This window comes from Syngnathoides biaculeatus, chromosome 7 (genome assembly GCF_019802595.1).
Source record: "Syngnathoides biaculeatus isolate LvHL_M chromosome 7, ASM1980259v1, whole genome shotgun sequence".
Lineage (NCBI taxonomy): Eukaryota > Metazoa > Chordata > Actinopteri > Syngnathiformes > Syngnathidae > Syngnathoides > Syngnathoides biaculeatus.
In genome coordinates, this window is record NC_084646.1 from 11395623 (window position 1) to 11423192 (window position 27570).

General features: G+C 53.9%; 4 protein-coding genes across 12 annotated transcripts; 2 read left to right on the top strand and 2 right to left on the bottom strand.

Moving 5' to 3' along the window:
• Nucleotides 1-901: 901 nt before the first annotated feature.
• Nucleotides 902-3158, top strand: LOC133503912 (alpha-2-HS-glycoprotein-like). Its single transcript, XM_061825909.1, has 7 exons — nt 902-1196; nt 1272-1382; nt 1511-1595; nt 1925-2094; nt 2221-2337; nt 2744-2824; nt 2885-3158. The coding sequence occupies exons 1-7, from the start codon at nt 993-995 to the stop codon at nt 3080-3082; spliced, it is 966 nt and encodes a 321-aa protein (XP_061681893.1). The 5' UTR covers nt 902-992; the 3' UTR covers nt 3083-3158.
• Nucleotides 3155-6034, bottom strand: LOC133503913 (clumping factor B-like). Its single transcript, XM_061825910.1, has 7 exons — nt 6003-6034; nt 5679-5831; nt 5209-5446; nt 5031-5101; nt 4814-4921; nt 3679-4050; nt 3155-3605 (listed from the first exon to the last, which is right to left on the bottom strand). Exons 2-7 carry the CDS (start codon nt 5724-5726, stop codon nt 3579-3581), a joined length of 864 nt encoding a protein of 287 aa, XP_061681894.1. The 5' UTR covers nt 5727-5831; nt 6003-6034; the 3' UTR covers nt 3155-3578.
• Nucleotides 6035-7137: 1103 nt separating this feature from the next.
• On the top strand, nt 7138-20031 carry slc1a7b (solute carrier family 1 member 7b). 9 transcript variants are annotated; one of them, XM_061825904.1, is made up of 11 exons: nt 7175-7248; nt 7875-7935; nt 12789-12868; nt 13155-13370; nt 14887-15314; nt 15396-15495; nt 16431-16664; nt 16740-16934; nt 17708-17842; nt 17923-18022; nt 18260-20031. In XM_061825904.1, exons 3-11 carry the CDS (start codon nt 12825-12827, stop codon nt 18512-18514), a joined length of 1707 nt encoding a protein of 568 aa, XP_061681888.1. In that variant the 5' UTR covers nt 7175-7248; nt 7875-7935; nt 12789-12824; the 3' UTR covers nt 18515-20031. The 9 variants fall into 9 exon arrangements, 7 of the variants coding, with proteins under 7 accessions (XP_061681889.1, XP_061681888.1, XP_061681887.1 ...); XM_061825903.1 differs by lacking the exons at nt 7175-7248; nt 7875-7935 and adding an exon at nt 10772-10944 and having other exon boundaries at nt 14887-14929; nt 15101-15314; XM_061825905.1 differs by lacking the exon at nt 7875-7935 and having other exon boundaries at nt 7138-7248.
• Nucleotides 20032-20186: 155 nt separating this feature from the next.
• podn (podocan) lies at nt 20187-27503 on the bottom strand (the record flags this gene model as incomplete). Its single annotated transcript, XM_061825908.1, has 11 exons — nt 20187-20766; nt 21252-21400; nt 22097-22540; nt 22829-23042; nt 23110-23225; nt 23292-23448; nt 23528-23637; nt 23797-23861; nt 25441-25534; nt 25615-25883; nt 27158-27503. Coding segments are annotated over 11 exons (2109 nt in total), but the record flags the coding sequence as incomplete, so codon positions are not given.
• Nucleotides 27504-27570: the final 67 nt, after the last annotated feature.

The window sequence follows — 27570 nt, forward strand, 5'->3', positions numbered from 1 at the left end:
CGTGCGAGTTTAAAGGTTGACTGATTTAAAAAAAGATATATATATATATTCATTATTGTCTTTTTATGACACAACCGAGAAGGACAAAAAGTCATGGCAATCAACAATGAGAAAACAATTGGGAGATAATAAAATCAAATTCTGACACGTTCATAGACATTCGGTCCATTAATTTGCTCGTTTGGAGTCTCTAGACTAGGAAATTCCAAGTTGCACGGAGCCAAAGAACAACAAACAAGTTGTGGGTTTGAATCTTGTCTTGCCTGCCTTTGTGCACTTTACGCTGTGCTTGGATTCGCATGCCATTTTTCAAAAAGACGTTAACATCTTAGCTCCCATGCTTTCTGTATGTGTTTTCTTTTAAAAGAATAGTTTCATGGATGAGGATACGAGGCCATTTCCTTCGCCGCTTATCCTCACAAGGTTCGCTGTCATCTGGCAGGAGGTCGCCAGCCAGTCGCAGGGCACACAGAGACTCAAGACGACGCCGCCGGGGAAATGAATTGAGCGTTGCACGTTTTTTGGGGACGGGGACGACATGCAAAGTGCGGGATTTGAACCCCGGTCCTCGTAACTGCGAGGCAGACGCTCTTACCGGTTGCCGCGCCGTGCAGTTTGAAAGTGACTCATTGTTTCGTAAAACTTTTTTCTTGTGGAAAAAATGAAAGAGGGTTAGGGGTTTCCTCAAAATGGAAATATTTTTGTAAAACTCCCAAATGGAATTTTTTTTTTTTTTTTTTTTTTTGGTTCTGGAATCGTTTCACATTTCTGCAAAATTACAAGATAGGTTGCGCAACGAGCTCTGTACGCGTTGCCCAAAAGTTTTTCCTCAGCATTTTTCAAATCTTGCCGACGATTCCGGCAGGTTGTTCTTAAGCCCCGCCCCCACCCGTGACGAGCTGACAGGTGGCAGGTGCGCGTCGTCCGACGTCCGACGTCCGAGCTCCTCTTAAGCGCGCCCTCGGCCGGCTTTGCGGTTCTCGGCGGTGACGATGGCGACGGCGGCTCACCTCTTTGCGCTTTTGCTGGCGGCCTCCGCGGACCTCCTGGCGACGCCGCCGCCTTTGCCGACGGTCACGTGCGGCGCGGAGGGCGCGGCGGGGGCGGCGGCCCTCGCCGTCCGACACGTCAACGAGCATCACAAGCACGGCTTCAAGTTCGGCCTGTGGAAAGTCCTCAGCAGCAATTTCCAACAGGTACTCGGCAGCGCGGGTCGGGGTCGGGAACGCGTCCCCGACCCGCGAAACGTGACCTTGTGTGCACGCGCGCAGGTTCCGGGGGGTTGCCACATCGGCGTGCACGTGAAACTGGTGCAGACCAAATGTCACTTCACCGACCCAAAACCGCTGGAGCGATGCCAGCCCTTCGGACGCGCCGAACGGGTTCGTGACGGATTTCTTCTTCGTTGTACTTGAGCCGCTTTTTCTTCCCGCGTCCTTGGTTAACTTTTTTTTTTTTTTAATTATTATTTTTAATTTATTTATGATTTTTATTTATTTATTTTTTTAAGGGCGCAGTGGCAGCCTGCGTCGCTTACGTTTGGGTCGCTTGGGGCTCGGCCACCGTCGCCGGATACGACTGCGCCACCAGACCAGGTCACAACTCGAAAACGCTTCTTGCAGTTTCCACTCCAAAAAAAAAAAAAAAAGTCAACTGTCGAAGTTTCTGACAGGATTTTGGATTCGGACACTTTAGTTGTCCTGACTTGGATGTTGACATTTTAATTTGGTTTTTGACTTTTTTTTTTTTTTTTTTAATTGCCATTCTGTTTTTTCCTATCTTCTCCAAACTTTGAGGTTGTTGACAGAGTTTCTCTTCACATTTTTTTTTTTAAGGTCCCTCAACGCCATAAAGATGGCGGTTTCTTCTTTTTGCAGCGATCGCTGAGGTTTTTTTTTGTTTTAACTTTTCATGCGCCTCCCAGAACCGCGCGACGAGGAGCTGACCCGGACTTGCCCCGACTGCCCCACCCTGCTGGCCCTGGACGACCCGACGGCGGTGCAGGCGGCGCAGCAGGCGGCCCTCAAGTTCAACCGCGAGGGCGCCCACCACAAGTACTTCGCCCTGATGGAAGTGGCCCACGCGACTTCTGCGGTGAAGGCCGTTGAATTTCTGCTCGCTCACGCATGCACTTTTTATTTTATTCTTTTTTTTTAAATTATTATTATTTTTAAATGGGATGCCCCCACCCCCACCCTTTTTTTTTTTTTTGCGTTTCAGTACGTCAGAGGTACAGGCCCGCAGACCTGGATCCGGTTGGCCCTGGTGGAGACCAACTGCCCCCGAGAGGCCAGGAACCCGCTGGCGGTCTGCAGACCCCTCTGCCTGCAACGAGCTGTAAGCCGGTTCTGACATCCTTGACGTGGGACTGTTTTGGACCAGATTTTCTGTTTTAATTTGCTTACCTGGTTTGTGAAAATTCCAAACCCGTTTGGGTTTTTAAACTTAATCTGGCTCTTCACTTTCTTGACCGTGTTAGTTTTACTGGTTGACACTTTGGGTCTAAACTGGCTTTTTTCCTTTTTTTTTTTTTTTTTTTTTTAAATCTGGGTTTTGACTTATTCTGGAGTCTTGGGACTTGGTTTTCAGTTTTCCTCCTCGATTACCTGGTTCTTGATTTATTTAGCTAGTTTTTACTGTTTTCATCAAACTTTTTTTTTTGGCCCCTCATATGGCTCAAGCTGCAAAGTAAGGACCCCCCCCCTTTTTTTTTTTTTGTTGTTGTTGTCTTTCCTTTCCAAAGCGTCACGCCTATTGCAAAGTCACGTATTACAACATGCAGAAAGAAGTGCAAGACATGGAATGCGAAATCTATCCACCCAAGGTAAGTGCCGACAAAACCTGCTGGTGCACGTGGGGTACCAGACTCATTGTTGCTTTGCAGAATTCTGCACCCCCTCCGGCCGGCGTGGAGGAGCCCGCGTGCGGCCCGCTTTTCCACGAAAGTCCCGAAGCGAAAGCCTGCGAGGCCCGGCTGGCCGTCCGCGAACGGGCCGTCCACCACATTTGTCCCTTCCCGCTTGTCGTAGTCCTGCAGCGGGAACGCTACCCGCAGGAGCGGGAGCCTTGGGTCAAAGGCTGAAGGTCGGGGGTCAAATGCAAGGGGACCAATTCAATTCTTCGCTGCGTTTCAATCAAATAAATTTTTCTTCAATGAAGTCAATTTGAATTTATTGTCATTCTACAAAATCATACAGTTCAATGAAATGTTGGATGTGTAGCGGGCAGATGCTGAGCACCTTCGCTGGTTCAAGGCCAGCCAGGAACACGATGCCTGTGGGGGGGGGGGGGGGGGGGAGAATTCAAGCACCCGAGCATTGGCGAGATGATTCAAAATAAGCAAAGAATCTGTTGAGCTCCTCAGCCGACGACTCTCTTGCGTCTCCTGGTGTCACACGTGAGGCTCTGTAGAAGCCGCCACAAGATGGAGGGCAACCCTGCAGATCACATGAACGCCCGGCCACGCCCGAGTCTACAGCCCAGAAAAGAGCCGTCGCGTGGCGCAAAAAATGTCGGGAGCCTCGGGAGGAAAAAATGGAAAACGTCTCCACGTCGAGCGCGTCCAGTCACGCGACCGCTCACCTTCGCGTTTGTCGGCGGATGCCCTGTGAGAGGGGACGAGACGGTCCGCGTTTGTGAGAGAGTCCACGGACGGTGAGAGCGGACGCGCTCGAGTACCTCCAAGGTGCGCCTCAGGGTCACGTACGTGTAGGCGGGCGGGCCGAGGCCGAGCACCAAGTCGTCTCGTTTCCTGCGGCCGCTTCGGGCCGTGCGACGGGCGAGGGCCAGCCGCCGCTTCGCCGACTCCGTCAGCGCCAACGCGTCGGGGGGTCCGGCCCACGTCCGCCACGCGTCTGCGTCCGTCTGCGCCGCCGCGTCGTTTAAACGGGCGGCGGGCTGCGAGGAGGCGCGGCTGGAAGATTTGGCGCCCGACGCGGGACTGCCCAAAGAAGACGCCGTCGAGGTATTTGCGTCCTCCCCGTCCGTCCTCGCCTCGGACGAAAGAGTCGACGACGTCGCCCCTTCCTCATCCGGCAAGTGTTCCGACACCTGGGGGGGGTTGGAAGCGGGGAAAAGGTTGGCATTACGTATGCTTGCACCATCGCAGTGGTCAGAGACCCTCGCGCGGGCGCACATTCACCCACTAAGAGGAAGCTGCTGCCATCCAAGCACCGTTAATAAGCTCAACGGGAGGAATTTGACATTTGGTGTCTCGAGTTGGCAATCGTTTGGATTTCAATTCTTTAAACAAGTTTACGGGTGAATTACTGCCGTCGTCGTGGCTCACGTGCACAGTACTGCAGTACTTGCATTGAACACCAGGTGGCAAGGACGCAGGCGTTTGTTCTAATTTGCGCTTGCTCTTTTTCACCCAATCACTTCACGTTCATTCAGTCCCAAAATCCATAACAACCCCAAATATTTTGCTTGATTGCCTTCATTTCTTTTCAACTATTTAGTATGTATCAAAATGTATTTATTTGGACTCATAAATTCAAGATGTCTACAGTGGGCTTCGCCTCCTTTGCGTTTTCCGTGTGTACCGGGGAAGAAAAGTTTTAGGCCTCCTTTGGAAGCGTCTCAGCTTGTCTATGAACTTTGATTCTGTTGCCGTTTTACTAATTATTGTTTTGACTTTGTCTTCTTTTTCCGAGTATTAATCTAGAAACCTGTGAAGTAAAAAAAGAGCGAGCCGCAAACGAATTTGACGTTCCTTCCCTTGAGCGAAGTTTGGCGGGCTTTTGTCCGGTTCGCGTTAAAAGTGGGTCACGTTTGCTCTTCCACACTATAGCGCGAGTGTCGTGCACGTGACCTGTTCGCCGTCGCCGCCGCCTCGGTGGTCGACGTCCGTCCCGCCGGCGCTCTCGAAGTCGCTCTCGTAGTCGCCCCCCTGGATGGAGACGTCGCGCTCGCCCGGCGGCTGCGAGGCGACACCGCGACGACGCCAGCAACGCGGGACGCGTCTATGTCAGGGTGTGAGCTTTTTTTTTTTTTAAACCAGGGATGTCGTCATGACGACAAGCACCCACCTGCGCCGCCGCGTCTCCGGAGGGGGCGGAGCCGAGGTCGTCCAATGACTTCACGTTCAGCTGGAAGTCCACTGCGTGCACAACAAGAACAACACACGTCCGTGTGTGTTTATTTTTTTTTTGTGCGGCTCGTGTGAGTGATGTGTGTGTATTTGACTTTTGTGTGTGTGTGTCTCACAGTGCGACGACACCGGGCTGGCCTCACTGGCGTCGGACCCAAGCGGGAAAAGTTCCTCCAGCGAGAGGACCTCCTCCGGCGCCGACCTCGCAGAGTCCCAAGAGAATCGTGGACCGGACGAGAGGGGGCGGGGCTCGGGCGGAAGACTGGCGCGGCCGGCGGGGGACGAGGGGGGGCCGTCCCCGGGGGGCCGGCGAGCCGGAGAGGAGGCCCGGCGCGGGCTTCCCCGGCCGAGCGTCTGGGGAAAAAAAAAGGCGTCGCTTCGGAATCGAATAATCGCTAACGCGGCTCCTTCCCGACTCGCTTTTCCGCTCTGAAATGATGACTCGACACGTCAACACGTTGACGTCATTCGACAAGATGGATGCCGGCACACAGTGACATCACCCACCACAAAATGGTCGACTCAGCAATGATATCGTGGAGCGATCCGACATTTGACGGCAAACAAAAGAAGATGTGAGCGGTACCGGGCTGGTTCTGCTCCTGGACGGGTTGCGGTCCCCCAAGAGCCTCATCACCTCCTCTTCATCGCTGTCCACACTTTCGCTCCATTTGAGCAGGGAGCCCTCGGCCGGTTCGGGCCCGGATTCCTCCCGAGACCCCGTCGTCGTCGTCGTCTTCTTCTTTTTCCGAGGAGGCCCGTCGCCACCCCGGGAAATTCACCCGAAAGACAAAAAAAAAAACAAAAAAAAAACCCCGACCTAGATGAGGGAAGCCATCTTGGAAAAGCACCAAACGAGGAGAAGAAAACAAGAATTTAGGGGAGGAGAGAAGTTGGCAGCTCCGCCCACCTCCACACGCCCGCCGACCACGGGCGACGTCGCGGCCGTCGAGCGGCTTCTTCAAGAAGCGGCTTCCTCCTGGCGGCGAGCGGGCCGTCGGGGTCTTCGGTCCACCTCGGGCGTCCGGAGACGAGTCGAGGGACCCGTCCGGGTCGGCCGCGACCTCGCTGCCGTTTGGAGGGGCGACTTGGCACTTGATGTCCTGTCAAGAGGAAGAAGATCTTGGCTCGAAGGTGAACCCGGCCTTGAAACCGTACCCGGTCGTGAAATGGTCATTTCAAACCCTAACCGGACCCGAATAAGGTTCATTTGAAAGGCGACATTCACGCTGCAGCTCAGTTTCCATTTTTGTTGGACCGGTGGTGACGTGGGTTTGATGTTCCGCGTCATCCTCTCCGATCCTGCCCCAAGTTGAGGAGGACTTCCAGTATCTTGGGGTTTTGGTTGCAAGTGAGGGAAGAACTTCAGCCAGGCGTCAGAAGTCGCACTTGAACCAGCATCCGAACTGCACCGCGACTGTCGCCATCGTTTCAATGACAACTTTCAAGGAAAAAGCCCGACTTGAAACTTGACGTACTTTGTGCCCACATTCGTGAAGAACAGACAGACAACAGGTTCCTTGCAAACGACGACGACGACGAACTCACCGCTTGGTCGCGGTCTGCTCGTCGCCTGCTGCTGCTGCTGCTGCTGTTGTTGTTTTTGTTGTTGTTTTTGTTGCTCTTGGCGGACCGCAGCAGAGCCTGTGCCCGCTCCAGAGCGTCGCTGGTTCCGCCTCGTCTCCACATGATCTTGTCGGCCCACGGCTCACCTCAGCTGGTCTGATTTTGGCTCGCTTTGGATTGTTTTACAGGAATTATTTGTGGTGCGCTGCCCCAAACTGGGCTAAGCTACGAGAGCCCCTCGAAGGCCGTCAATCATCGTTCCGACGGCGTCTGTGACACTCCGCCCCCCCCCCCCAAAAAAAAAAAAAACCCACACAGATCACGAAAACACAAATCACAAGCGAAATGAAGTAAAATCTCAAAAGCGTCCTCCGTCGCCATGGAAGGTTTGTTTTGACGTCATCACCGAGCGACGTTAGTTGGAAATGACGACAACAAGTTTCGTCACTTCCGAGGCAGCCGTCTGCCTCATTGGCCACCAAAACTGAAGTCGCGGGAAGCAGATTTCCGCCATCTTGCTCCTCCCAAAACAAGGATGGTGACCTGTGCGTTAATCGCCAGTTTGGTGGCTGTGAGAAAACATTCCACAGGTAAGTTACAAAGATTTACTTTGACACTGTTAAAGTTTCTTTGTAAAAGGTTTTGTTATTTTCTGATGATCTTAATTGTTGCATGTCTCCTCCACCGATTTTCCCAAACTTCATCAGTGGATAAGCGAGAAAACACACTTTCTGTTCTGTTTCTTTTTTTGATGAATTTCACAATACAGAACTCTGCAAATTGAATTTGATTTTCAAATGCGAGGAGACAAGTTTAACCCATTTCGCAGTACAATGCGTTTAGCATGTATTTCCCCATTGGGAGTCCTTATTTCCAAAACTTATATATCCAACTGACTGACTTAAAATGGAATGTTTTTATGACGAAAAAAAATGCCTAGTTTTTGCCATGTTCTGATGAAAGTGCTTCACAGCGTATTTTGGGAAAAGTTAACATGTCACGGAAATCTGGCCCTAGGTAATATTTCTTGCTAGTCACGGTGTTCTATGGCTTTTCTTTGCGCTTCGCCTTTTTTGCCTTACCAAGTCGAATTAAAAAGTCTTCATGTTACCAGAACTGAAAAAATGTCAAGCTCTGACGACCAGTTTTGATTCCACGTGTCAAACTTTGAGAAAAACCCCGCCACAATCCAACCTGTAAACTACGTCCCACACAGGTTTTGGGAGAACCAAGATGGCGGCCAACTGGCTTCAACCAATCGACACAGCGCCAGATATGTATGCCCTATCCAGTCTTTTTTTTTTTTTTTTTTTTAGATCAGTGCGTCTGGCGCGAGGCCAATGGGAGGCAGCTCTGACGTCACTGCGCCTGTGCCATCATTTTCCAAGCCGGTTATCCCCACAAGGGTCGCGTTTTGTCTTGTTTTTGTTCGTGGGGAATATATTTATAATTTATGAGTTATGTAAAAGGACATGCTCGATTGTGGACGTTTATGTTCACAACTAAACGGAATTTTTTGAGCATTCTCCCCATTTGCTCCTTGAGATTTTGTGTGTGTGTGCAGATGAATTGTTACTGAGCTGTTTCATTTAGGGGGGAGGTTTTCTTTCTTTTTTTTTTTTTTAATTATTATTATTATTAACATTGTTCAATATAGTTCGATACTGCCTACGGACCACTATCAAAAGCAAGTTGCTGACGCTTACGACGCACAAAGTGCTGCCAAATATCAGAAGGGACTCCATCCACAATCGATGCACTGAAGTCCTAAATTCCACACGCGTGCCACTTCGGCCAAGGCATCAGCCTCGGAAGAAGACGCTTCCGAGGAAGAAGCGCTTTCATTGTCTCGCTTGATCACTTCCGAACTTTGGCGAGGCCTCTGCGCCATTTGCACAATCGTCGCAGCGCTCCAGTGCCGCACTTTTACGGCTCAGTGACTCCCGGTGCTGTCTTTTTAATGTCTGAAAAGTTGTCGTCGTGGTTTGCCGCAGCGGCTACCGGAGACAAATTGACGGCGAATGAAGAGCATTCTGATTGAAATCAGGATTAAGAGCGGAAAGCGGGGCTTTCCCGATCGAACCCTGACTGGCTTGAGACCCTGACTCAAAAGTTGAATCCTGATTCGAAAGTTCAATTTGAGTCATTTGTCTTGTCTTCAATTTCAAGGTGACTTCTCCAAGCCGCTTCCCCAAATCAGGACGTCAAAACATCCGATTGGACGCAACCCATTTCTCTGGAGATGAAAGGGAGAGCCAGCCCCTCCCCCGGCGTCCTAATTGGCCGTTAATGAGGTCCCGGAGCCCATTCGGGATTTTGAATGAATGAGCGAGCGAGCGAGCGAGCGCGCCCGTCCGGCCACCCGCGCACGTCATCATGTTGCGCGACAGCAGGGAGGCGCGCTAATCCCGTGTAATCCCGTCCCGGAGGGGGGTGGGATGTTGGCAAAAGGGGCGGGATTAGCGCGTGCGGCCTCTGAAAACAACATGTGACGCCTGCGCAAGCGAACGCCGACACGCACGGGTCGGAAAACACGCAGGCAGGTGGAGGTCGGCGGAAGTCGGCTTTGAAACCCAAGCAGCAAGCGAGGCTCCTTTCAAACTGTCTTGAAGTCATTTCATCAAGCGCAGCCTTTTTTCCAACCTTAATCCTGCCTCATTTCAAACCCCAAACGACGACTCAAAGATCATTTGACGCTTCAACCCTGATTTTAAACCCTAAGAAGACTGGCATTTAAAAAAACCTGAACCCTGATTTCAAAGCGGAAGGAAGGCTTCATTTGAAATCCAAACTTGCAACCTCAATCCCTCATCCTAGTCTCAAACCCTCCTTTGGGACATGGTTTTTTTTTTTTTTCTGACGGGGACTAACGAAACGTAGGCAAAGTCTGTTCTCGGGTCAAACCGTCGTCGTCGTCGTCCTGAAACCTTTTTTTTTTTTTTAACTGGGCAGGAAAGAAATGTTTACGCGGGAAAAGAAGTTCAAATCCCAAGAAGGAAGTCGACGCTTCGTTCCAGGCGCTCTTGGCTAAGTGCGACGCTTCTCGTTAGCATCGTTAGCTTAATTGTGGCCGCCGTGCTGCGGAGACGCACCAGTAGGGGGCGTGGCGCACACCGGCCCGATTCTCTTTTCGTACAGATGCGCCGCGACAGCGGAAGTCACATGACCGGGCGGCACCGCGCCCATTTGCTGGACGTTAATCCGATTGTCATGGTCAGCCCCGCGTGGACGCTCCCTGAGATCAATTGTTACTCTTGGGGAGTTGGTTTTTTTTTTTTTTTTTTCAATTATTATTATTGACATCGGCAGCACGGTGGAGCAACTGGTAAATCTTTGGCCTCACAGTTCCGGACTCGCCTGTGTGGAGTTTGCATGTTCCGCCCGTGCCCGCGTGGCTTTTCTCCGGGCGGGCACTCGGCTCTCCTCCCACATCCCAAAAACGCGCAACCTTCATTGGAGACTCTAAATTGCCCCGTCGGTGTGATTGCGATTGCGGCCGTTTGTCTCGATGTGCCCTGCGATTGGCTGGCGACCGGTTGAGGGTGTACCCCACCCGCCTCCTGCCCGTTGACAGTTTGGTGAGGTTCCAGCGCTACCGGGACCCTCGTGAGGATAAGCATCTGACAAAATGGATGGATGTGTGTAAAGATTTATTCCCACGATGGCAAACGCAGGCCTTCATCACGTCGTCCTCCCAAATCTCCCTCCGGGCATTTTGACGGCGAGACGGGAAGGCACGAAAGTGAGACGTCGCGCTCGGCTACGTCGTCCGCGTGACCTTAATCTGTCCTCAGACCGTTGACTACAGCGACAGCGTAACAGGATTGGACATGTCAATTGCACAGCTGTTGGTAAGCGGCGCGGGGCGGGGCGGGGCGGGGGGCCGGTCGGTATCCAGCCCCGAAAGTGGCAGCATCGCGCAGAGTCCGTCCGGCGGCGCAGCTCAGGACCACGGAGAGCAGTAGAAGTCGCGTTGCTTCACTTCCTGTTTGGCCATCAAGAAGGGAAGTCATCGTTGGGGAATCTGGATGGCCTGCTGAGGGAGGAGGAGGAGAGGAGGAGGAGGAAGAGGAGGAGGAAGAGGAAGTGGGGCGGGGGGGGGGGGGAAAGAAGGGCCCAACAGGCGGGCGAGCGAGCGAGCGAGCATGGCGGTGGCGTTGGACGCCGTTTGGCTGAGAGTGAAGAACGTCTGCAAACAAAATGGCCTCCTCATCATGTCGGTGCTGGCCGTGGTCATCGGATGCCTCCTGGGATTCTTCCTCAGAACGCGGCGACTCTCCGAGCAGGTCACGACCCCCGCGACGCGCTGGCAGTACGACGGCCTTCCGTTCAACTATTTGTTATTTCTCGACTTGAAACCGTTCTTCAATGAAGCGGACTTTTCCGAGCGTGACGAGGCGGGCGGTAGCGAGAGCGAGAGCGACGTCGTTTCCCGATCGGAAAGCCGTCGTCAACGGGACTGGTGGCGACCGGGGCGGGGGATGCGAACTAGTCCCATAACTAATGACACAGCTGACCGGGGACCACGATTGCGGAGCCCCTTGCAATCGCCCAAATCAACGTGGTCCCATCATGCAATTTTCAAACCAAACACCAGTACAAAATATCATGTGGAGTGCAGGTATTGTTTTTTTTTTTTTCCCCACTGACGTGATTACGGTCGGAGTTGTTTCGACCGACGGCCCCTGAAGCGACGTGCCGAGTGCAGGTTCAAAAGAAGCCATTGAAAAAGCACATTCAGCCGTTCCCATCCTCCCTCTATCCAAACTACCCGCCGTGGATTGCGAGTCATTCTCATGAGCAGCAGTAGACAGAATTAAACTAGCAAAGCACTTTTATGTGACCGTGGACGTCTCGGCCGGTACACGCGTCGTAGCGTAGCGCTCCTTTTCTGTTCATTTTGTGTTTTAGATGAAGAGTGGAAGGATTGCGAACTTTGGACCTTGTCCATCTTTTCCGAACTCGTTCCTCGAGACCGTCGATTATCGCTACGTGCGTGTGCAGTAATGGTTGCAAAATTAGACATACGACAAACGTGCGTCCGCGATGCAGCGAATTGTCTCGAAGCAAAGCGCGACGCGGCCGGCGGAGAGGAGACGACGCGGCTCGGCGGGATCCGGGGGAGGATTTAAGAGCGCGCCGAGTTTTCAGGCTGAGGGGGGAGAAATTTGCGCTTGTTTGCCGAAATCTTTTGTACTTCATTTTTCCGCACGGTACGGCGCGGATGTCGGTTCACGGTCATCCAAAGGTCCAAACGCGTCCGTTTTGTGCAGCGGTTGATTGAAGGGCAAAAGCCAAAATGTTTGCGTCTGTCTCGAAGGCGACTGGCCAAGTTTAGCCCAGTCGGCAAAATGACCTCCGCCGTCGGTTGAGGATTATGCTCCATTCTGATAATTGCGTTCCACAATTGTGTACACGGCAACAAAGCAAACACGTGTGTCATTTCTCGCAAAAAAACATCGAAAAGGACTTTGACAGATTTTGACTGTTTGCGTGCGTTGTGTACGCGTCCTTTGTTGGTCCGCACGTGTGCACGTGTACTGTATGTAGTCGTGTGTGTGTGTGTGTGTGAGTTTGTAAAAGATGGCGTTTTGAAATTTTCGTGTGCGAGTTCTCCAAATAGTTGAGCTGCGTGCGTGTGCGCATGTCAACGCGTATGCGCGAGTATTTCCACTGGCCGCTGATCTTGCTGTCACACAACAAAACTAAGCCGCGGCCGCTTAATGCCCGCCAGAAAAGCTCTTCAGCGGGCTTCCATTTAGCCCCCCCCCCCACACCCCCCCCACACCCCACCCCGGGTCACCCCGACTGACTTCCTCTCCTGACTGTCGACGACGCGGCATCCCGTCCTGTCGGTACGGTCGGGGCCTTCCTTCGCCGCCGCTCTCGGTGTGATCGCGAGTGGTTGTTTGCGACCAGTCCGGGGTGGATCCCGCCTCTCGCCCGAAGATAGTTGGAACACGGGGGGAGCGTTAAAACCGCACGCGAGCGACGTTCCGATAAGCTTCTCTTGACTCCGCCGTCGTCCAGACTTTTGCTTTTTTGAGCTCCGGCGGATGTTGGCGCTACGCCACCGAGCGTGAAGCTTCTAGTGCAGGAAGTGGTGACGGTGTTTTTCCTGTTCCCGCAGGAAGTGAAATATTTCCAGTTTCCCGGTGAGCTGCTGATGAGGATGCTGAAGATGTTGATTCTGCCTCTCGTCGTGTCCAGGTCGGTCCTCGTTGGTTCCATTTTGCGTGCGCGTTTGCGGCGGATGAAGGCAAAATGTTGCCGCCTGGAGGGAGGCAACGTGAGGCCTGCGTGCTGCCTTCGTGGCGACTCGAGGTTTAGCTTCAGGTGGCCCTCATGTTTTCCTCCGTGAAAGTTAGAACCTCGTCTCCGACTGGCTTCTTGCCGTCTTTTCTCCTTTGAAGGAATCCTGAAATGTTGTGGATGAGCGGCAGCGACTTTCTAACTTTCCCGAACCTTTGACCGATCTTCCGCGGTCCCGTTTCAGTTTGATGTCCGGCCTGGCGGCGCTGGATGCCAAGTGCTCCAGTCGGCTGGGCCTGATCACCGTGTCCTACTACCTGTGGACCACCTTTGTGGCCGTCATCGTGGGCATCGTCATGGTGTCCGTCATCCACCCGGGCGGCGCCGCCCAGAAGGAGGACTCGGAGGACAGCGGGAAGCCCATCATGAGCTCGGCGGACGCACTGCTTGACCTCATCCGGTGAGACCCGTCCTCCGTGAAGTCGCACTTCACTCTGGGCTAGTCTTGGGTTCAGTAGTGTGAAACTGCGGGGTCCCCCAGGGGTCAATCCCGCAACCCCTATTGTTCCATCTGCACGCACTTCCAGCAAGAAAACTAATACGGAGTTATTATTGCGGAGTCTTAGCATAACTGCGCTCACGCCTCCGTCCCGCCAAAGCAGCTCGGCTTGTGTACGAGTTTCTTTTTGGTTTAGCACCGAACGACATCTCGGCATGGATCCGAGACAGGGAGAGGGAACGTTGGCCTTGATCTACATTTCGACATCCATCCAGCCAGCCAGCCAGCCAGCCAGCCAATATCCAAGCCGCTTATTCTCACAAGGGTGACGGGACGGCCGGAGCCAATCCCAGCTAGCTTCGGGCGAACTGGTCGCCGGTCAGTCGCAGGGCAGATATCGACACCATCGCTGAGCGAGAATCGATCCCACGCTGCCCGCACCAAAGTCCGGCCTGTGCACCACGACGCCGTCAGTGACACATTTCAACGTGTAAACTGAAATTTGGAGGGATCGGCTGATTGATTCAGAAGATTCGGTCGCAGTCGGTGAATGAAAGGCCTTCGCCTTGCTCGTGGCAAGATGGAGCATCGAGGCCGGCATACTTGGCGTCATGCGTTAAAGCGACGGAGCGAGCCAGGCCAGCGTCATGTGTTTCTGGTGACGGATAGTATTTCATTTCCCAGCGGTTCGACCTTGGACTACGGGTTATTTCCATGCGACCCAAGTAAGAATTAGTCTGGATTAGTGGGCCACGTGTGCTCTTCTGGCACTGAATTGGAATTGCGCCGTGTCCCCCGAGCCAACTTTTTCGACATATCTCGCGCGGGGCCGATGATTTTCCTCCCGGTCCGTCCCTTTCCAAGCGGCTCCCGCAAAACCGGAGCCCGGTTACGGCATCCCTTCCGTTTATCCGCCACACCCCCAAATTCCGCCGGATGAATGTAGATCCTTCGTTTAGTTCAGCATTTAGACGATGGACGGGATCGGCGACGGTGTAACCGGTCTGCTGGCAGCGTGGGTTGACTTCCCATTCAGTGACGGCGTGAACGCCAATCGGTGTTTAGGTTTGCCCGGCGACTGACTGGCGACCAGTTCTGGGTGTAGTCCACACCTTTCAGCCTCGGAAAGCTGGGACAGGCTCCACCGCCTTGTTACCCTCGAACGGGAAAAGCGCCACTGACAAATGGACGAATGACTTTGAACGACTGATAGTTTGCTTTTGTTGTCTTCCCCCCAGATCGATACCAGTACGAGTACTCGTTCTCGGGTGTCGGTATGTCCTCGCGTGGCGATTCGCTGACGTGTGTCAAATTGAAGCAGCGCAGCGCCACCTGTTGTCCCGGAGGATTTATTCAACATCAGATTTTTGGGGGCATTGAAATAAGGCCGTCATCGGAGCGATACCGATACCGATACCGATACTCGCCCGTCCCGACATTGAACACAGTTACAGCATTTATACCTTCTGTCCTGCAGAAACATGTTTCCAGCCAACCTGGTCCAGGCTACCTTCCAACAGGTGACACATACCGTAGAGAGCGCTTGTGAGCCATTTTGTCTCCCATCTTGTCGGTCATTCGGTCCACGTCGTCCTCCGTCTCGTCCGCCATCGTGTCCGCCGTGTTGGTCCGCCGCGTTGTCCCGAAGGCCTCCGCCACGTCTCGCGTGTCGCTGTGTACTTCTCCGTCAGTATCGGACCAGCAGCGAGTACACCCTGCGGACCGAGACCACGTCGGCGGCCCAGACGCGACCGCTCATCTACGGCATCCGGGACGACAACGGGAGCGACGTCCGCAACTTCTCACTGGACCTGACTCCGCCTCCGGACGTGCTCGTAAGAACCCAGGAGGGAACCAGCGACGGGATGAACGTACTCGGCATCGTCATCTTTTCGGCCACCATGGGTAACGTTTCCACGCCGACGATTGAGATCGGGCGGGCGGCGGCTTTGCCGAACTGCCGCGTGAGCTCGTGTCTTGCCGCAGGCATCATGCTGGGCAGGATGGGCCCAAACGGGAGCGCCTTGGTCAACTTCTGCCAGAGTTTGAACGAGGCCGTGCTCAAAATTGTCGCCATTGTGATTTGGTGAGTCCCAGATTCGAAAGATTCCGAGGACGGATCCGGCGCAGGTTCTTCCTTCCGTCTTCGCGAGATCGCTCGAGGCTTAGCGGGAATTCGCTTTCAAATGTTAATTTTCTCGGCTTTTCCTAAATCGCACAGCCACGTGACCGTCGGCGTAATTCTCGAGTCGTCAACTGGTCGGGCAAAGTTGGAATATTTGCAACGGGGAAAAATGCCAAATGATTACGCACAATGGACTTTTGTGACATGTAAACAACTGAAAATGGTCAGTACGCCGTCAAATTCAAAGCAGCTGGTTCAAGCGAAAAAACTCCCGTCAGGTCCGGTTCCATTTTGACACCGGAGCTGCACAATTCCGTCACCCTCGCGGCTTGTGAGCGTTTGGAGACTTTCGGCTTGAATTACTTTGGAGGATGTCAAAATAGCCTCCCCGATCGGCTGTCAGGATGTGAGCGGCAAAGGGTCTGGACGGGGTTTGTTTTTTTTTGCTCAGCAGAGAACAGGGGCCGCACCGGAACTTTTGTCTTCTCGAAATTGTGGAAGCCTGCACCAAGCGAGGACGGCAAATTCCCCTCCGACGACGGGCCTGCCGTCACTGAAAATCTGGGACGTAGAAATACCCGGAAAAGCATTTCAAAAGTCTCCAAACGACGACCGATAGTCTAGCAAATGGTTCAAATCCGTGCGATATCAAAATGAATAACGCCTAATTCAACAAAGACATCTCGTTGAAAGTGTTGTGCGTCATCATTTGGAGGTTTTTGTTTTTCTTCTTCCCAAAATGTTCCAAAAAAAAGTCAAGGACGGGGCTGACTGCGATTTGCTTTTGCCGACTTAGACCGTCAGAGAAAACGGGGCAGCGCGGGACACTCGCGTCTTGACGCTTTTAGCGTATTGGGTGTGATGGAGCCACGCCCGGTGCCCGGTGCCCGGTGCAGGTACTTCCCGTTTGGGATCGTGTTCCTGGTGGCGGGCAAGATCCTGGAAATGAGCGACCCGTCGGCCATGGGCAAGAAGTTGGGCTTCTACGCCGTCACGGTCGTCTTCGGCCTGGTGGTCCACGGCCTCTTCATCCTGCCCGCCATGTACTTCTTCATCACCAAGAAGAGTCCCATCGTCTACATCCGCGGGATCCTCCAGGCGCTGCTCATCGCCCTGGCCACCTCGTCCAGGTTAGCGGCGCACCCGGCCGCCCGTGCGGCGCGGCGCGGCGCTCACCGCGCTGCCTTTGGTGTTTTTGCGCTCAGCTCGGCCACGCTGCCTATCACCTTCAAGTGCCTCCTGGAGAACAACCACATCGACCGGCGCATCATCCGCTTCGTGCTGCCCGTGGGCGCCACCATCAACATGGACGGCACCGCCCTCTACGAGGCCGTGGCCGCCATCTTCATCGCGCAGGTCAACAACTACGAGCTGGACTTCGGCCAGATCATCACCATCAGGTCGTCGGACTCGGCAAATCCCGTCGTCCGCCTCGCTTGCTGTGTCCTCGCACCGAGCCCCTTCGCTCCGTTTTTCTGCATTTCCGCTTACACGCTTCCTGCGTCCCCAATTGCTACTTCCTGTTTCCTGGCTTTACTCTTGCTTGCTCGTTTCCTGCATCCTTTCTCCCACCTTCCTCGCTTCCTGTTTCCTTGCTGAATCCCCGCCCATTTCCTTCTCCTGCCTACCTTTTCCAGCGTCCTTGTCGACGAGCTCATTGAATGCGTGAAATTAGCCTTCGCACAACAGGGTAAGCAGAGCTGCATTCGGTTTTCTGGCCCGCGTTTGAAATGCTATTTTAAAAGTAGTTTGGGGTCACCATTTGAAGACTTTTCTACAGGAGGTTGTCGCGCAGGTTTTGGTTCTTTGGGCTCAAGTGCGGTATCTGTTCACTCCGCGGGGACCGTGTATGAAAGAGATTTTTGGAACCGGGAGATGGAATTGGGGCTTGCTCCGTCCACTCCAGGCATCGAGCTGCTATTACGGCGCCTCCGGGAAGGGGCCCGAAGGCCGGCCCCCGCCCCGGTGTGTCCGTTCCGCTAACAAGTGTGTGTGTGTCGACTGTGATGGGTAAAAATGCAGAAAAGAAATTCTTCAGATTCTTCTTCTTCTTCTTCTTCTGCTGTTCTGCAGTTTTGGTTTGCAGCGCCACCCGTTGGTCCGGGGTGCCCTTTTCAAACGAGCGCCACCCGCTGACCGACCATCCTCCCTCCCTCCCTCCCTCCCTCCGCAGCATCACAGCCACGGCGGCCAGCATCGGCGCGGCGGGCATCCCCCAGGCGGGCCTGGTTACCATGGTGATCGTGCTGACCTCCGTGGGCCTGCCGACGGACGACATCAGCCTGATCATCGCCGTGGACTGGGCGCTGTAAGTGGTTTCCCGGGCAAACGCGTCCGCGATGTACGCCGTCGTCACCCTGTCGCGTCCCGCCTCGCCTCGCCTCGCAGAGACCGCTTCCGCACCATGGTCAACGTCATGGGCGACGCCCTGGCCACCGGAATCATGGCGCACATCTGCAGGAAGGACTTCATCAAGGAGGGAGACGGGGTGAGTGCTCGCTCCCCGTGTCCCTCGCTTCTTGGATCCTTGATTTGCACTTCCTGTATAATACCGTCCTCCTTCTATTGACTGCTTCCTTCTTGTCGTCCTCACTTCCTGCTTCCTCGTGTCTCCTACTCCCTCATTTCCTGTCCAAATTCCTTTGGCCTTACGGCCAACGTTTTGACTTCCTGCTTCATCCTGACTTCCTGTGTTTCGACTCCCCACTTTTCCACTCCCGCGCAGGTGCCGCTCATCTGCGAGAGCCGACCCGGTAACGTCGCGGCGCCCCCTCTGGCGAACTGTCACAACACCAACGGCAACTACCGCCTGCCGTTCAAGCACACGGCGGTCCCGCCCGAGGTGGTGCGCCTCATGCGGCTGGAGGAGGGCGTGCGGCCGCCGCCCGACACGAGGAAGCCCCGCGTTCCTCCGCGACACCCCAAGAAGAACAAAGACCGGTTCGCGGTGGACATGAACGGTCTGGAGACCAACGTGTGACGGTTGCAACTCGGCATCTGCCGTTGCTGTCTTTGTTCCCGCTTCCGCGGAGGGAAGTTCAAAAGGATGCGTGGTGTGCTCCGGGCGGACCGGAGCCACAAGCAGAACCTGACGACTACTGCTGCTGCTATGAGGACGGGATGACTTTGTGGATCCGTGACGGGCAAAGTCACGAGTTTGATTCTGCCTTAAGACTACTGAAGCTGTGACGCGCTCATCAGTCCAGTGCACTGTTGATCTTCAACCGTCCGTCATTGGTGAATAAGGGAAACAAAAAGAAGAAAAGAGTGAACGTGAGTGGCGCTGTGGGTGACTGGGCAAGCCTTCCTTCCTTCCCGCCTCACACTTCTGAGGTCCCGGGTTCAATCCCGCACTCACCCCCCCCCCCCCCCCGGTAGCTTTGCTCCCCCATCCCCAAAACATGCATTCATTGGAGACTCTAAATTGCGTGCGAGTGCGGCTGCTTTGTTTCTATGTGACCGGCGACCAGCTGGCGACCGGTTCAGGGTGCGCCCCGCCTCCCGCGCGAAGATACTCGGGATCGGCTCCAGCACGCCCGTGACCCGTGTGAGGATAAGTAGGGTAAGTGGATGGGTAGCTGGAACCTAACCTGGCAGAATTGAATCCATCGCAAGGGGACCGAATCGTTCAGGGGTGATCCAGTCGGTGGCCTGAGAATGGAACAAACTGGATGCATGAGACCATTCTCAGGCGTTACCGTAAGATGAGAGAGCGCTTCCGCGCCACCCGAGGGTCTTGCTATGATGTGCTGTGATGTCCTCCGTCCTTCCATCTCTCAGCATTGTTGGAAAATACTGACGCTAATTCAAAAAATGGACTTTGTATCTGCATGTCTTGATTTTTTTTTTTTGTTAAGGTCTCGATATTGAAGGAGTATGTTTGGAAGTCTAAAAAAATAGAAACATTGATTATCTGGCTCCACCTTGTCCGTTACAATATGAACAAATATTCAATGGCTGCATCATTAAAAGTGATGAAAAATCTAGAAACGTTTAGTTTCATGAGGTCTCCCTTCAGCGCCACCTTGAGTTCAGTGGCCGCACGCCGTGCCCATTTTTTTTTTTTATTTTATTTTTACCCTGTCACACGGGCAAGGAGAGTCGCGGTCGCGGTCGCAGTTCGAGTGGGACCAACTCCGAGCAGACCTGGACTCCTCTGATCGTCGCTTAAGTCACTCAATACCCACGTAAAGGCAAGAACTTAAGTGGAAAAGCGGACCAACGAAGCAGAAAAATCCAACTTCGAAGCTGTTTCGACTGCACAGAATGGAGCTGGCGACCTGGAGGAATACACGGACGCTGTTGCACCTTGCATCGTTTCTGTGAAAGTGAAAATGTGCGTAGCGACGAAGACATGAAGCGCGTTCAACAACGAGCCGCGCTTCACAGGAACATTTCTGTACGTCTCCGTCTCCAAAACTCCTGAGAAGGTTGCCCGTATCCTCCTCGCCGCCAGACGCGAGACGAGAGCAGGCGGATTCCTCCTCTTCCTGGTCAGCAGCTGGCCCAACTCCTTCGCCTCCAAACCATTCAACACCGACATTCTGACGGCTTCAATTTTAGTTCTTCATTCATTACAATTCATTTTGATTGTAATCACAATCTTTGACACATCATTGCTAAATTACTGGCAACCTTTCAATGCTCAGTGATAATTTCTTCATATTTTCCTTTTATTTTGTTTTATACACAACTACTAAAAAATGGTGTGTTTTTATTGGTGTGGGGAAATACAAACAGTTACAATGAATGTCACTTTTTTTTGTTGTTGTTATTTAATTTGCCGCCGCCATTTAATACAACAAAGCGTGGGACGCACGTGAGCGGCTGGCGAGCGGGCCCGCCAACCGATTCTCGGGGCGGCGGCCGCCGCGACGACGTAGCCGCTCACGTGCTCGCAATATCGCGGAACGGCGTGCGAAGCGCAGCCAAGTTGACGTGTTGTTTATATGCTGGCAGACAAAAGCAAACAAATGATGTGGAACTATGCGACAGGCACCGCATCCGGACGTATCTATTTGTACAAGTCTATAAAAAGCAGCCCAAGCTAGCTCTCATCCGGTATCCCGCACCGGGAACGCCAAAAGTCACTTTGACTCCTCCTCCTCCTCGTCCTCCTCCTCCTCTTCCTCCTCCTCGCCGGCGCCGCCGCCGCCGACGTCGAACACCTGCAGCTGGCTGAGGTGAGCCAGCGAGCTCTCGTCCACCGCCGACGCCGACAGACGGTTGAACCTTGCGTGTCGGGTCAGAACAGCGGCTTTCATTAGGACCGTTTGGAGGACTACAAAAGTAGTGGGCAACGCCAGCCCTTCATCGCTTATCAATCAGTCGTTCTTCTGATCTTTGAGATGTTTTGGACAATTACGCGTCAAACTTTTGACATGCTCGGATGAGGAATTCGGTGCGGTGCGGAACAGTGGCCAGGACCTCTCTCTCTCTCTCTCTCTCTCCGCTCAATGTGGTAGAAAGTCTTTCCAGAAGTGTTGAATCTGCTCCAAACTCGGTGTCAGGTGGCCTAATCCCCCCCCGCCCGCCCGTCTATGGGTGTCCCGTTACTTGTGTCCCTACTGTGTACGCCTTCGCTTAAAATAACTTTTGAAGAGTTTGTAAGTTGAAAAGGTGGAAAATGAAGAAGAACGCCAAACAAAGCTGTCAGGGGGTCGGTTTTCGTTGGTCACCAGACGCGAATCTACTCGGGGAAGTGGGTGTGGCCTTACTGTAGGAATATCCCTTTGATGTTGGGGGTGCCTTCGAAGGCGGAGACGGGAAGGCTGGCAATGCGGTTCCTCTGCAGGTACAGGTACTCCAGGGACTCGGGCAGGTCCGAGGGGACGTGTGACAGCTGGTTGCTGGACAGGTCCAACGTCTGCGAGAACAAAGTCCGGAGAGAAGTAACAAAAAAAGAGAGAGAAGAGTTCCGCGCTGCCGCTGACTTTTCCTGGCCTTTGGTGTTAAAAGCAGTTGTTGAGCACTTTCATTTGTGTCTGTGTGAAAAGTACAAAACAGATCAAGCGTGTCCGGGCTCAGAAGTGCAAAGTTGTGACTGGACGTCGACGTTCTAATGCCGGACAAAAACGTTTGCCACCCTCTTCCGGTGGAAGCGGAAAGCCGAGTCTGCACCTGAGACTCAGTTGCGTCGAAAGCAACTGAAGTCCACCTGTGAATTTTTTTGGGCTTTGGCCGTAGCGAGGCGGTGGCTGCGTCAACGGGACAAGTAGTTTCATGCTCTACCCGCGCTTTTCTAATCATCTCGCGTCGAAAGCACTTGTCGCCATTCAACAAGACGTTGGGAAAATGTGAGTTGACGGAACAGTACCTCCACGGAGTGGCTTTTCGAAAGTCACATCAGAAGTCTTAACAGAGGCGGACGGCGGTCACGTTCAAGTGGATCATGGACCGAGCTCAGACCGGGGTTGAAGAGTTCAACACCTGACACGGACTTTACCGGCATCCAACAAGTTACAGAAAGGGCCTCGTTCACTGAGGTCTGTATGAAAGGTACGGGTGGAGAGCGCCACCAAAGGCCCCCCAACCACGTTGATCCCACCACCACCACACTCACCGTGAGCGCGCTGAGCTCCATCCAGGCCCCCTGGTAGACCGAGTTGTGCCTGAGCTGGTTCTCGCTGAGGATGAGCTTCTGCAGCTTGTCCATGCCCGTCAGAGCGCCGTCCGGGACGGTGCTGAGCCGGTTGTTCTTCACCTCCAACGTCTTGAGGCTGCGGGGGAGGCCGACGGGCAGCGAGTGCAGCGCGTTACCCGACAGGTGCAGCGTCTCCAGCAGGCGCAGCTTCCGGAAGGCGTCGCGGTGCAGCTTGCCGTTGCTCAGCTGGTTGTAGCTGAGGTTGAGCTCGGTCAGCGTGTACAACAGCGCCAGGTCGTTGCGGCCGATTTCCGAGATGGAATTGTGGAGCAGCATCAGAGTCTTGGCCCGCCGAGGAAGACCCCTGGGAACACGCTCCAGCTGGTTGTTGTACATGTGAAGGGTGTGCAGCTTCTTCAGGCCCTGAGAGGGACGCAAAGAAACGAGTTGAAGGACGCCAGCGGCCGTGACTGTGACGCCACATCAGAAGTCTCGGCGTCTCGATCGGAAAGTTCGAGTCCTCAGTTACTGTGACGTGACCCCAAATTGAGAGGAAGTCCAATGCAGTCACAACTCAAGGTTAAGCACGGCGCGAGTCTCAAGTGACTGTGGCATGACCTAAATTGAGAGTCACAACTCAGGTCGAGGACGGCACAAGCCCTAAAATCGGTGACTCAAATCCAATTCGAATCGCCTCACGGCACCGATTACCTGGAAGGCGGCCGGGTGGATGAAGCGCGAGCGCAGCTTGTTGTTGTGCAGGAGAAGGTACTCCAGATTGCGCACGGAAATGAGAGCCTCTGCGGGGATGCTCCGAATCGAGTTCTTCTCCAGGTGCAGCAGCACGAGGTTGCGGGGCAGACCTTTGGGCACCATGCTTAGGTTGTTGTTGGACAAGTCCAGGCACTCCAAGCTGTTCAGTTGCCTGGAAGACATCGCGACCGAGACATTGCGCATCTCTGGACACTCGGGTTTCGGAGTCTTGTCCCTACCCGAAGGTCTCATTGTCCATGCCCTCGTTGCTCAGGAGGTTGTTCTGCAGGTAAAGTTCTCGTAGGTTCTTCAAGCTGTCGAAGGCTCCGGGTGGGATTTTCTCCAGCTTGTTGCTCTGTTAAAATCCGCGAGGAAGTCAACGCGGTCGTTCGGAGGGGACGCCAAGCATCCCGTGGAGGACCTTCAGGTGAAGACGGTACAAGCTCGGGGGCAGGTTCGTGGGGACGGTCCGCAGGAAATTGCTGGACATGGTGAGGATCTCCAGGTTGTCGGACGCATTGAACATGCGATCGGGAAGCCCGCCGTCCGTCAGCTTGTTGTTGTGGAGATAGACGGACCTGGAAACATTTGCATGTGTGTCAGGAGAACCTTCGGGCTTAACCCGCAACGAGGAGAAGGGAAGGCCTGCCATCGTACTTCAGGTTTGGTTTATAGCCAAACGTGTACGGGAAGATCTCGGTAAGCTGATTGGCGGCAAAGTCAGCGCTGACCAACGAAGGCGGCAAAGCTTTGGGGGCCGAGGTGAGCTGAAAGAACGAGAAGACACCTGGCGTAGGTTGTTTAGGACATCCGAGGAGCTTCGGGTGAGGAAAGAACGAGACGAAAACTTTGCGTGGAACGACACCGGGCAGAATTCCTCGCGGGAGGTCCGAGGACCCTCGTGCGACGAAGCGGTCGCAACTCACCCGGTTGTTGGCCAGGTACAAATACGCCAGTTCTTCTAACGTCTCGAACGCTTCATCTTCCAGGCCTAGAAGGGGAACAACGGAGTCGTTGTACTCTGCCTCCCAGCCAGTGAACCGCATCCATCCGTCCACTTATCCTCAACTGAAAAGGTGATTTTGGGGAACGGGGGCACGCGCCGGACCGTTCCCCCCCCCCCCCCCCACCGATGCCATTGTACATGTAGACCAGGGGTCGGCAACCCGAAATGTTGAGAGAGCCATATTGGAGCCAAAAAAACAAAAAACAAATACGTCTGGAGCCGCCAAAAATTCAAATCCTGTCTGTATTGATATTAGCTATATTAGCCTAGTATCAAAATGTCCAATGATGAAATGTTTATTTTCCCCCGCACGCCACTGCTCTGTTGTACGAAGTTGAACTTCATTACAATATGAATGAATTGCGTTTCACTGCTTTGATTGAAATGAAAGAAATCCCATATTTCTTTGGAGGATTTGGAAAAAAAAACCCAACAAGAAAATGGAATGTGCGTATTGTGCCCCCGACATGGGCGCTGGCTGCGCAGCTACTTTGCTAGCGGGATTGCCTCGTGTTGTGTTTACCGCGACTGGTGTTTTGGGACGTCGCCGGTCAGCTCCGTCCACCTTTCAACGGTTTTCCCGGCTTTATTGTCTCCTCCCGGGTTGCAAGCAAACTCGCAGCAGTTTGGAGATGCAACCCCAGTCCAGTCCTTCGATTGATTTTTGCGCGGCCTCTCATTTCTCCCCATGTAACGCAGTCGCACTTTTTCTCTCTTCCCCAAACTGGGTACTCGGCTGCAAATGTAGCACACCCTCCCGTGACTCTTTTTGCCATTTGACAACTTGTCGCTACAAAGCGGCCATTCGGGAAATCCTCCCGCCTTGGCAATAAACGCAAACGATTGGGTCCAAGAACCGTTGAATCCTCCGTTCCCTTCGGTTGTTTTTCTCCTTTTCCCCATCGCCGGTTCGTTTACGACGGCCGCCCGCCCGCCGAGCGTCCCGTCGCGCCGATCGAAACGGCCGTCGCAGGCTATGACAGAAATGTTGAAATCTAATATTTATTCTACACATTCTTACAGCCTTGGAAAACGTTCAGAATGTTTGTCCTCCCACAGAAATATTTATTTATCTCCCCCATCTTTTTCCAGTTTCAAAGGTTTTTGAAAAAGCTTCAGGGAGCCACTAGGGGAGCGCTAAAGAGCCCCGATCCTGACAAATGACCGTTGGCGCTTACCTGGGGCCAATTTTGAGTCTTCGCTTATCCTGAAATTCATGTTTTTGGAACGCGGGAGGGAGCCAGAGAAGCCGGAGAAAACCCATGCAGAACATGCAAACGACACCCAGGAAGTCGGGTTTTAAACCCTGAAACCCCAGAACATGGCGTTGACCGCCATCCCAGTCCAGATGGAGCTCTGATGTAAAAAAAAAAAAAAAATGGTTGGTGGGAGAGTCGGTAAGCCAGTTAGTTAGTTAGTCGGTTACTTTGCCAGTTTCCTGGTTGGTACGTCGGTAAGTAGGTAGGTCGAGAGTCACTCTGGTGGGACGGTCTGTGGTTAGTTGACGTGTACTTTGTGCACGTGCATTACTGAGCGGAAGAGGAAGTCAAAGTCAAGTCCTGACCGTCGGCGCTGAGCCAATTGTTCTGGAGGTTGAGAGTCTCGAGGAGGTGCAGATGCGACAGGTGCTCCGCCCGAATCTCCTCGATTTTGTTGTTCTGCCGCAGGGAGGAAAAAGGCAAGGTGACTTAAACGGTCGCACCCACGCGGGCGGCGACTTACTCTTGGCGGGCGGCACCTGGAGCGACAGCTGGCGAGCGGTCGCCGGCAGCCCCGCCGGGAACTCGGTGAGGTCCACTCCGGCGCAGTCCACCGCCCCCTCGGCCGTGCAACTGCAGTCCGCCGGGCATTTGCCGGGGTCCGACTCGGCCGCGGCGGTATCGGGCGGCCCGACGGGCTCCTCCCCCCGTGCCCCCGCTGGAATCTGGCCCAGGACCAGCAGTCCAGACAGAACCAGGAGAATGCCAGGGGTCCGCGCCATGGAATGCTTGGGAAAGGCTCGGGCTCCTATTGCACAAGAACCGGGATGTTTGGGATCAAAACATCCTTTCCTGGAAACAGAATTTCTTTTTTTTTTTTTTTTTTTTTTTTGGGCCATAAAAGTTCAACAAGACTCCAGTGGCCTCGTGTGAATCATCAGCGCGGAATGCTGATCACATCCTAATCGTCCGCTTGCGCCGAGACTTAAAAACGCAGCCGTCCAGAAACACGCGAGGACTTTCTTTGCCTCCCGTCGTTTGGGGCTCCAAAATGTACGCAATCAGGAACAGTAGGAAGTGGCTTCCATTCTACGTGACGGTCAGATGATGTCGCTCGACTGGGGGAATTCTCAATCGCTTGCCGGTCCAGGGACCGCTTGCGCCCCGAATGAAAACACCCCCCCCCAAAAAAAACCCACCCATCGTCGCTTTTATATTGAAAGGACCTGAAGCGAATTGTAACGGACCAGACCAGGAACTCAATTGTCATCGATGCACGTCAATTGAATTTTAAAGTTATTAGTTTGAGCCGGTAAAGCGTTGGCCTCACAGTTCTGAGGACCCGGGTTCGATGCCAGCCCCGCCAGTGTGGAGTTTGCACGTTCTCCCCGTGGCTGCAAGTGTGGCTTTTCTCCGGGTGGGCACTCCCGTTTCCTCGCACATCCCAAAAACATGCAACACTCGATTTAAATTGCCCCGTCGGTGTGTTTGTCGCTCTGTGCCCTGCGATTGGCCGGCGACCGGTTCAGGGTGCACCGTCGACAGCCGGGATATGAGGATAAGCGGCAAAGAAAGTGGATCGATTCATCAAAAAAGGTCAACAGATTTTTCCATGACTAAATGAATTGTTAGTTGCAGTCCAGTTTGGAACGACCAACGGATGGGGGCGACTTTTGAACCCTTTGCAAAGAATTTCAGCACGTTTGGAATTCACCTTGATTACGATGGGGGGGGGGGGGGACTTCCCGTCGGTCACGTGACCTGGCGCTGAAGCGCCAGCCTCCGCGAGTGCAGGGGCGCCCCGCCCACAATTTTTCACGATCGCAGTCAGGGAGGCCGACGAGTCGCATTTGGACCCGATCGATCGATCGATAGATAGATGGACCCCCGTTGACTCCCTTTCAATGCCTTGAAGTATATGTTGACATATTTGCTTGCAAGACAGGCATTCGTGTCTCAGAAGGTGAACCCGAAACGTCAACAACTTAAAAAAAAAAAAAAAAGTTTTCTGCAGCAAACAAACGTGATCGCTCCCGTAGCTTTGTTTTGAATTCAAGGCAAAAAGTACAGGGCGACATCTACCTCGACGCGTGACGTCACAAGGCGACGCTGACGGCTCGGCAACGGGACAAACGCGCCAAGGAGGCGGCGGCGGCGGCGGCGTCGACAGTGGCGGCGACAGTGGCGGCTGCGACGCTCCGGACCACGACGTCAGGCGAACAAGTCCGCACGCAGGAGCGGCGGCGGCGGCGGCGGCGGCGGCCGCGGGAGCAGCGGGCTGGCCACGGAACCGACAGACGCGGGGGCGGGGGCGGGGCGGGACACGTGGCCCGGGTCCACTTGCGGTTCCGAGCGCGCCCTGTGGCGCCGACGAGAACTTCGAGAGCTTCCACTTTTGGGAGACTTTCTCAGTGGTGATGTTTTGCTCTTAAATGTACGTGCGCTACTTGGTTGGGGTTATCTAGTTTGTGGGCGCGGCCGGAGAGCGTTGGCCC

Excerpts from the sequence above, each read along its gene's own strand:
- LOC133503912 (XM_061825909.1), top strand. The coding sequence starts at position 993 with ATGGCGACGGCGGCTCACCTCTTTGCGCTTTTGCTGGCGGCCTCCGCG. Across the intron at positions 1,197-1,271 it reads TCAGCAGCAATTTCCAACAG|GTTCCGGGGGGTTGCCACAT; the intron begins GTACTCGGCAGC and ends GCACGCGCGCAG. Across the intron at positions 1,596-1,924 it reads CGACTGCGCCACCAGACCAG|AACCGCGCGACGAGGAGCTG; the intron begins GTCACAACTCGA and ends TGCGCCTCCCAG.
- slc1a7b (XM_061825900.1), top strand. The coding sequence starts at position 10,804 with ATGGCGGTGGCGTTGGACGCCGTTTGGCTGAGAGTGAAGAACGTCTGC. Across the intron at positions 15,315-15,395 it reads CATCTTTTCGGCCACCATGG|GCATCATGCTGGGCAGGATG; the intron begins GTAACGTTTCCA and ends GTCTTGCCGCAG. Across the intron at positions 16,665-16,739 it reads GCCCTGGCCACCTCGTCCAG|CTCGGCCACGCTGCCTATCA; the intron begins GTTAGCGGCGCA and ends TTTTGCGCTCAG.
- LOC133503913 (XM_061825910.1), bottom strand. The coding sequence starts at position 5,726 with ATGAGGCTCTTGGGGGACCGCAACCCGTCCAGGAGCAGAACCAGCCCG. Across the intron at positions 5,102-5,208 it reads CAGCCCGGTGTCGTCGCACT|TGGACTTCCAGCTGAACGTG; the intron begins GTGAGACACACA and ends TTGTGCACGCAG. Across the intron at positions 3,606-3,678 it reads CCCTGAGGCGCACCTTGGAG|GGCATCCGCCGACAAACGCG; the intron begins GTACTCGAGCGC and ends CCCCTCTCACAG.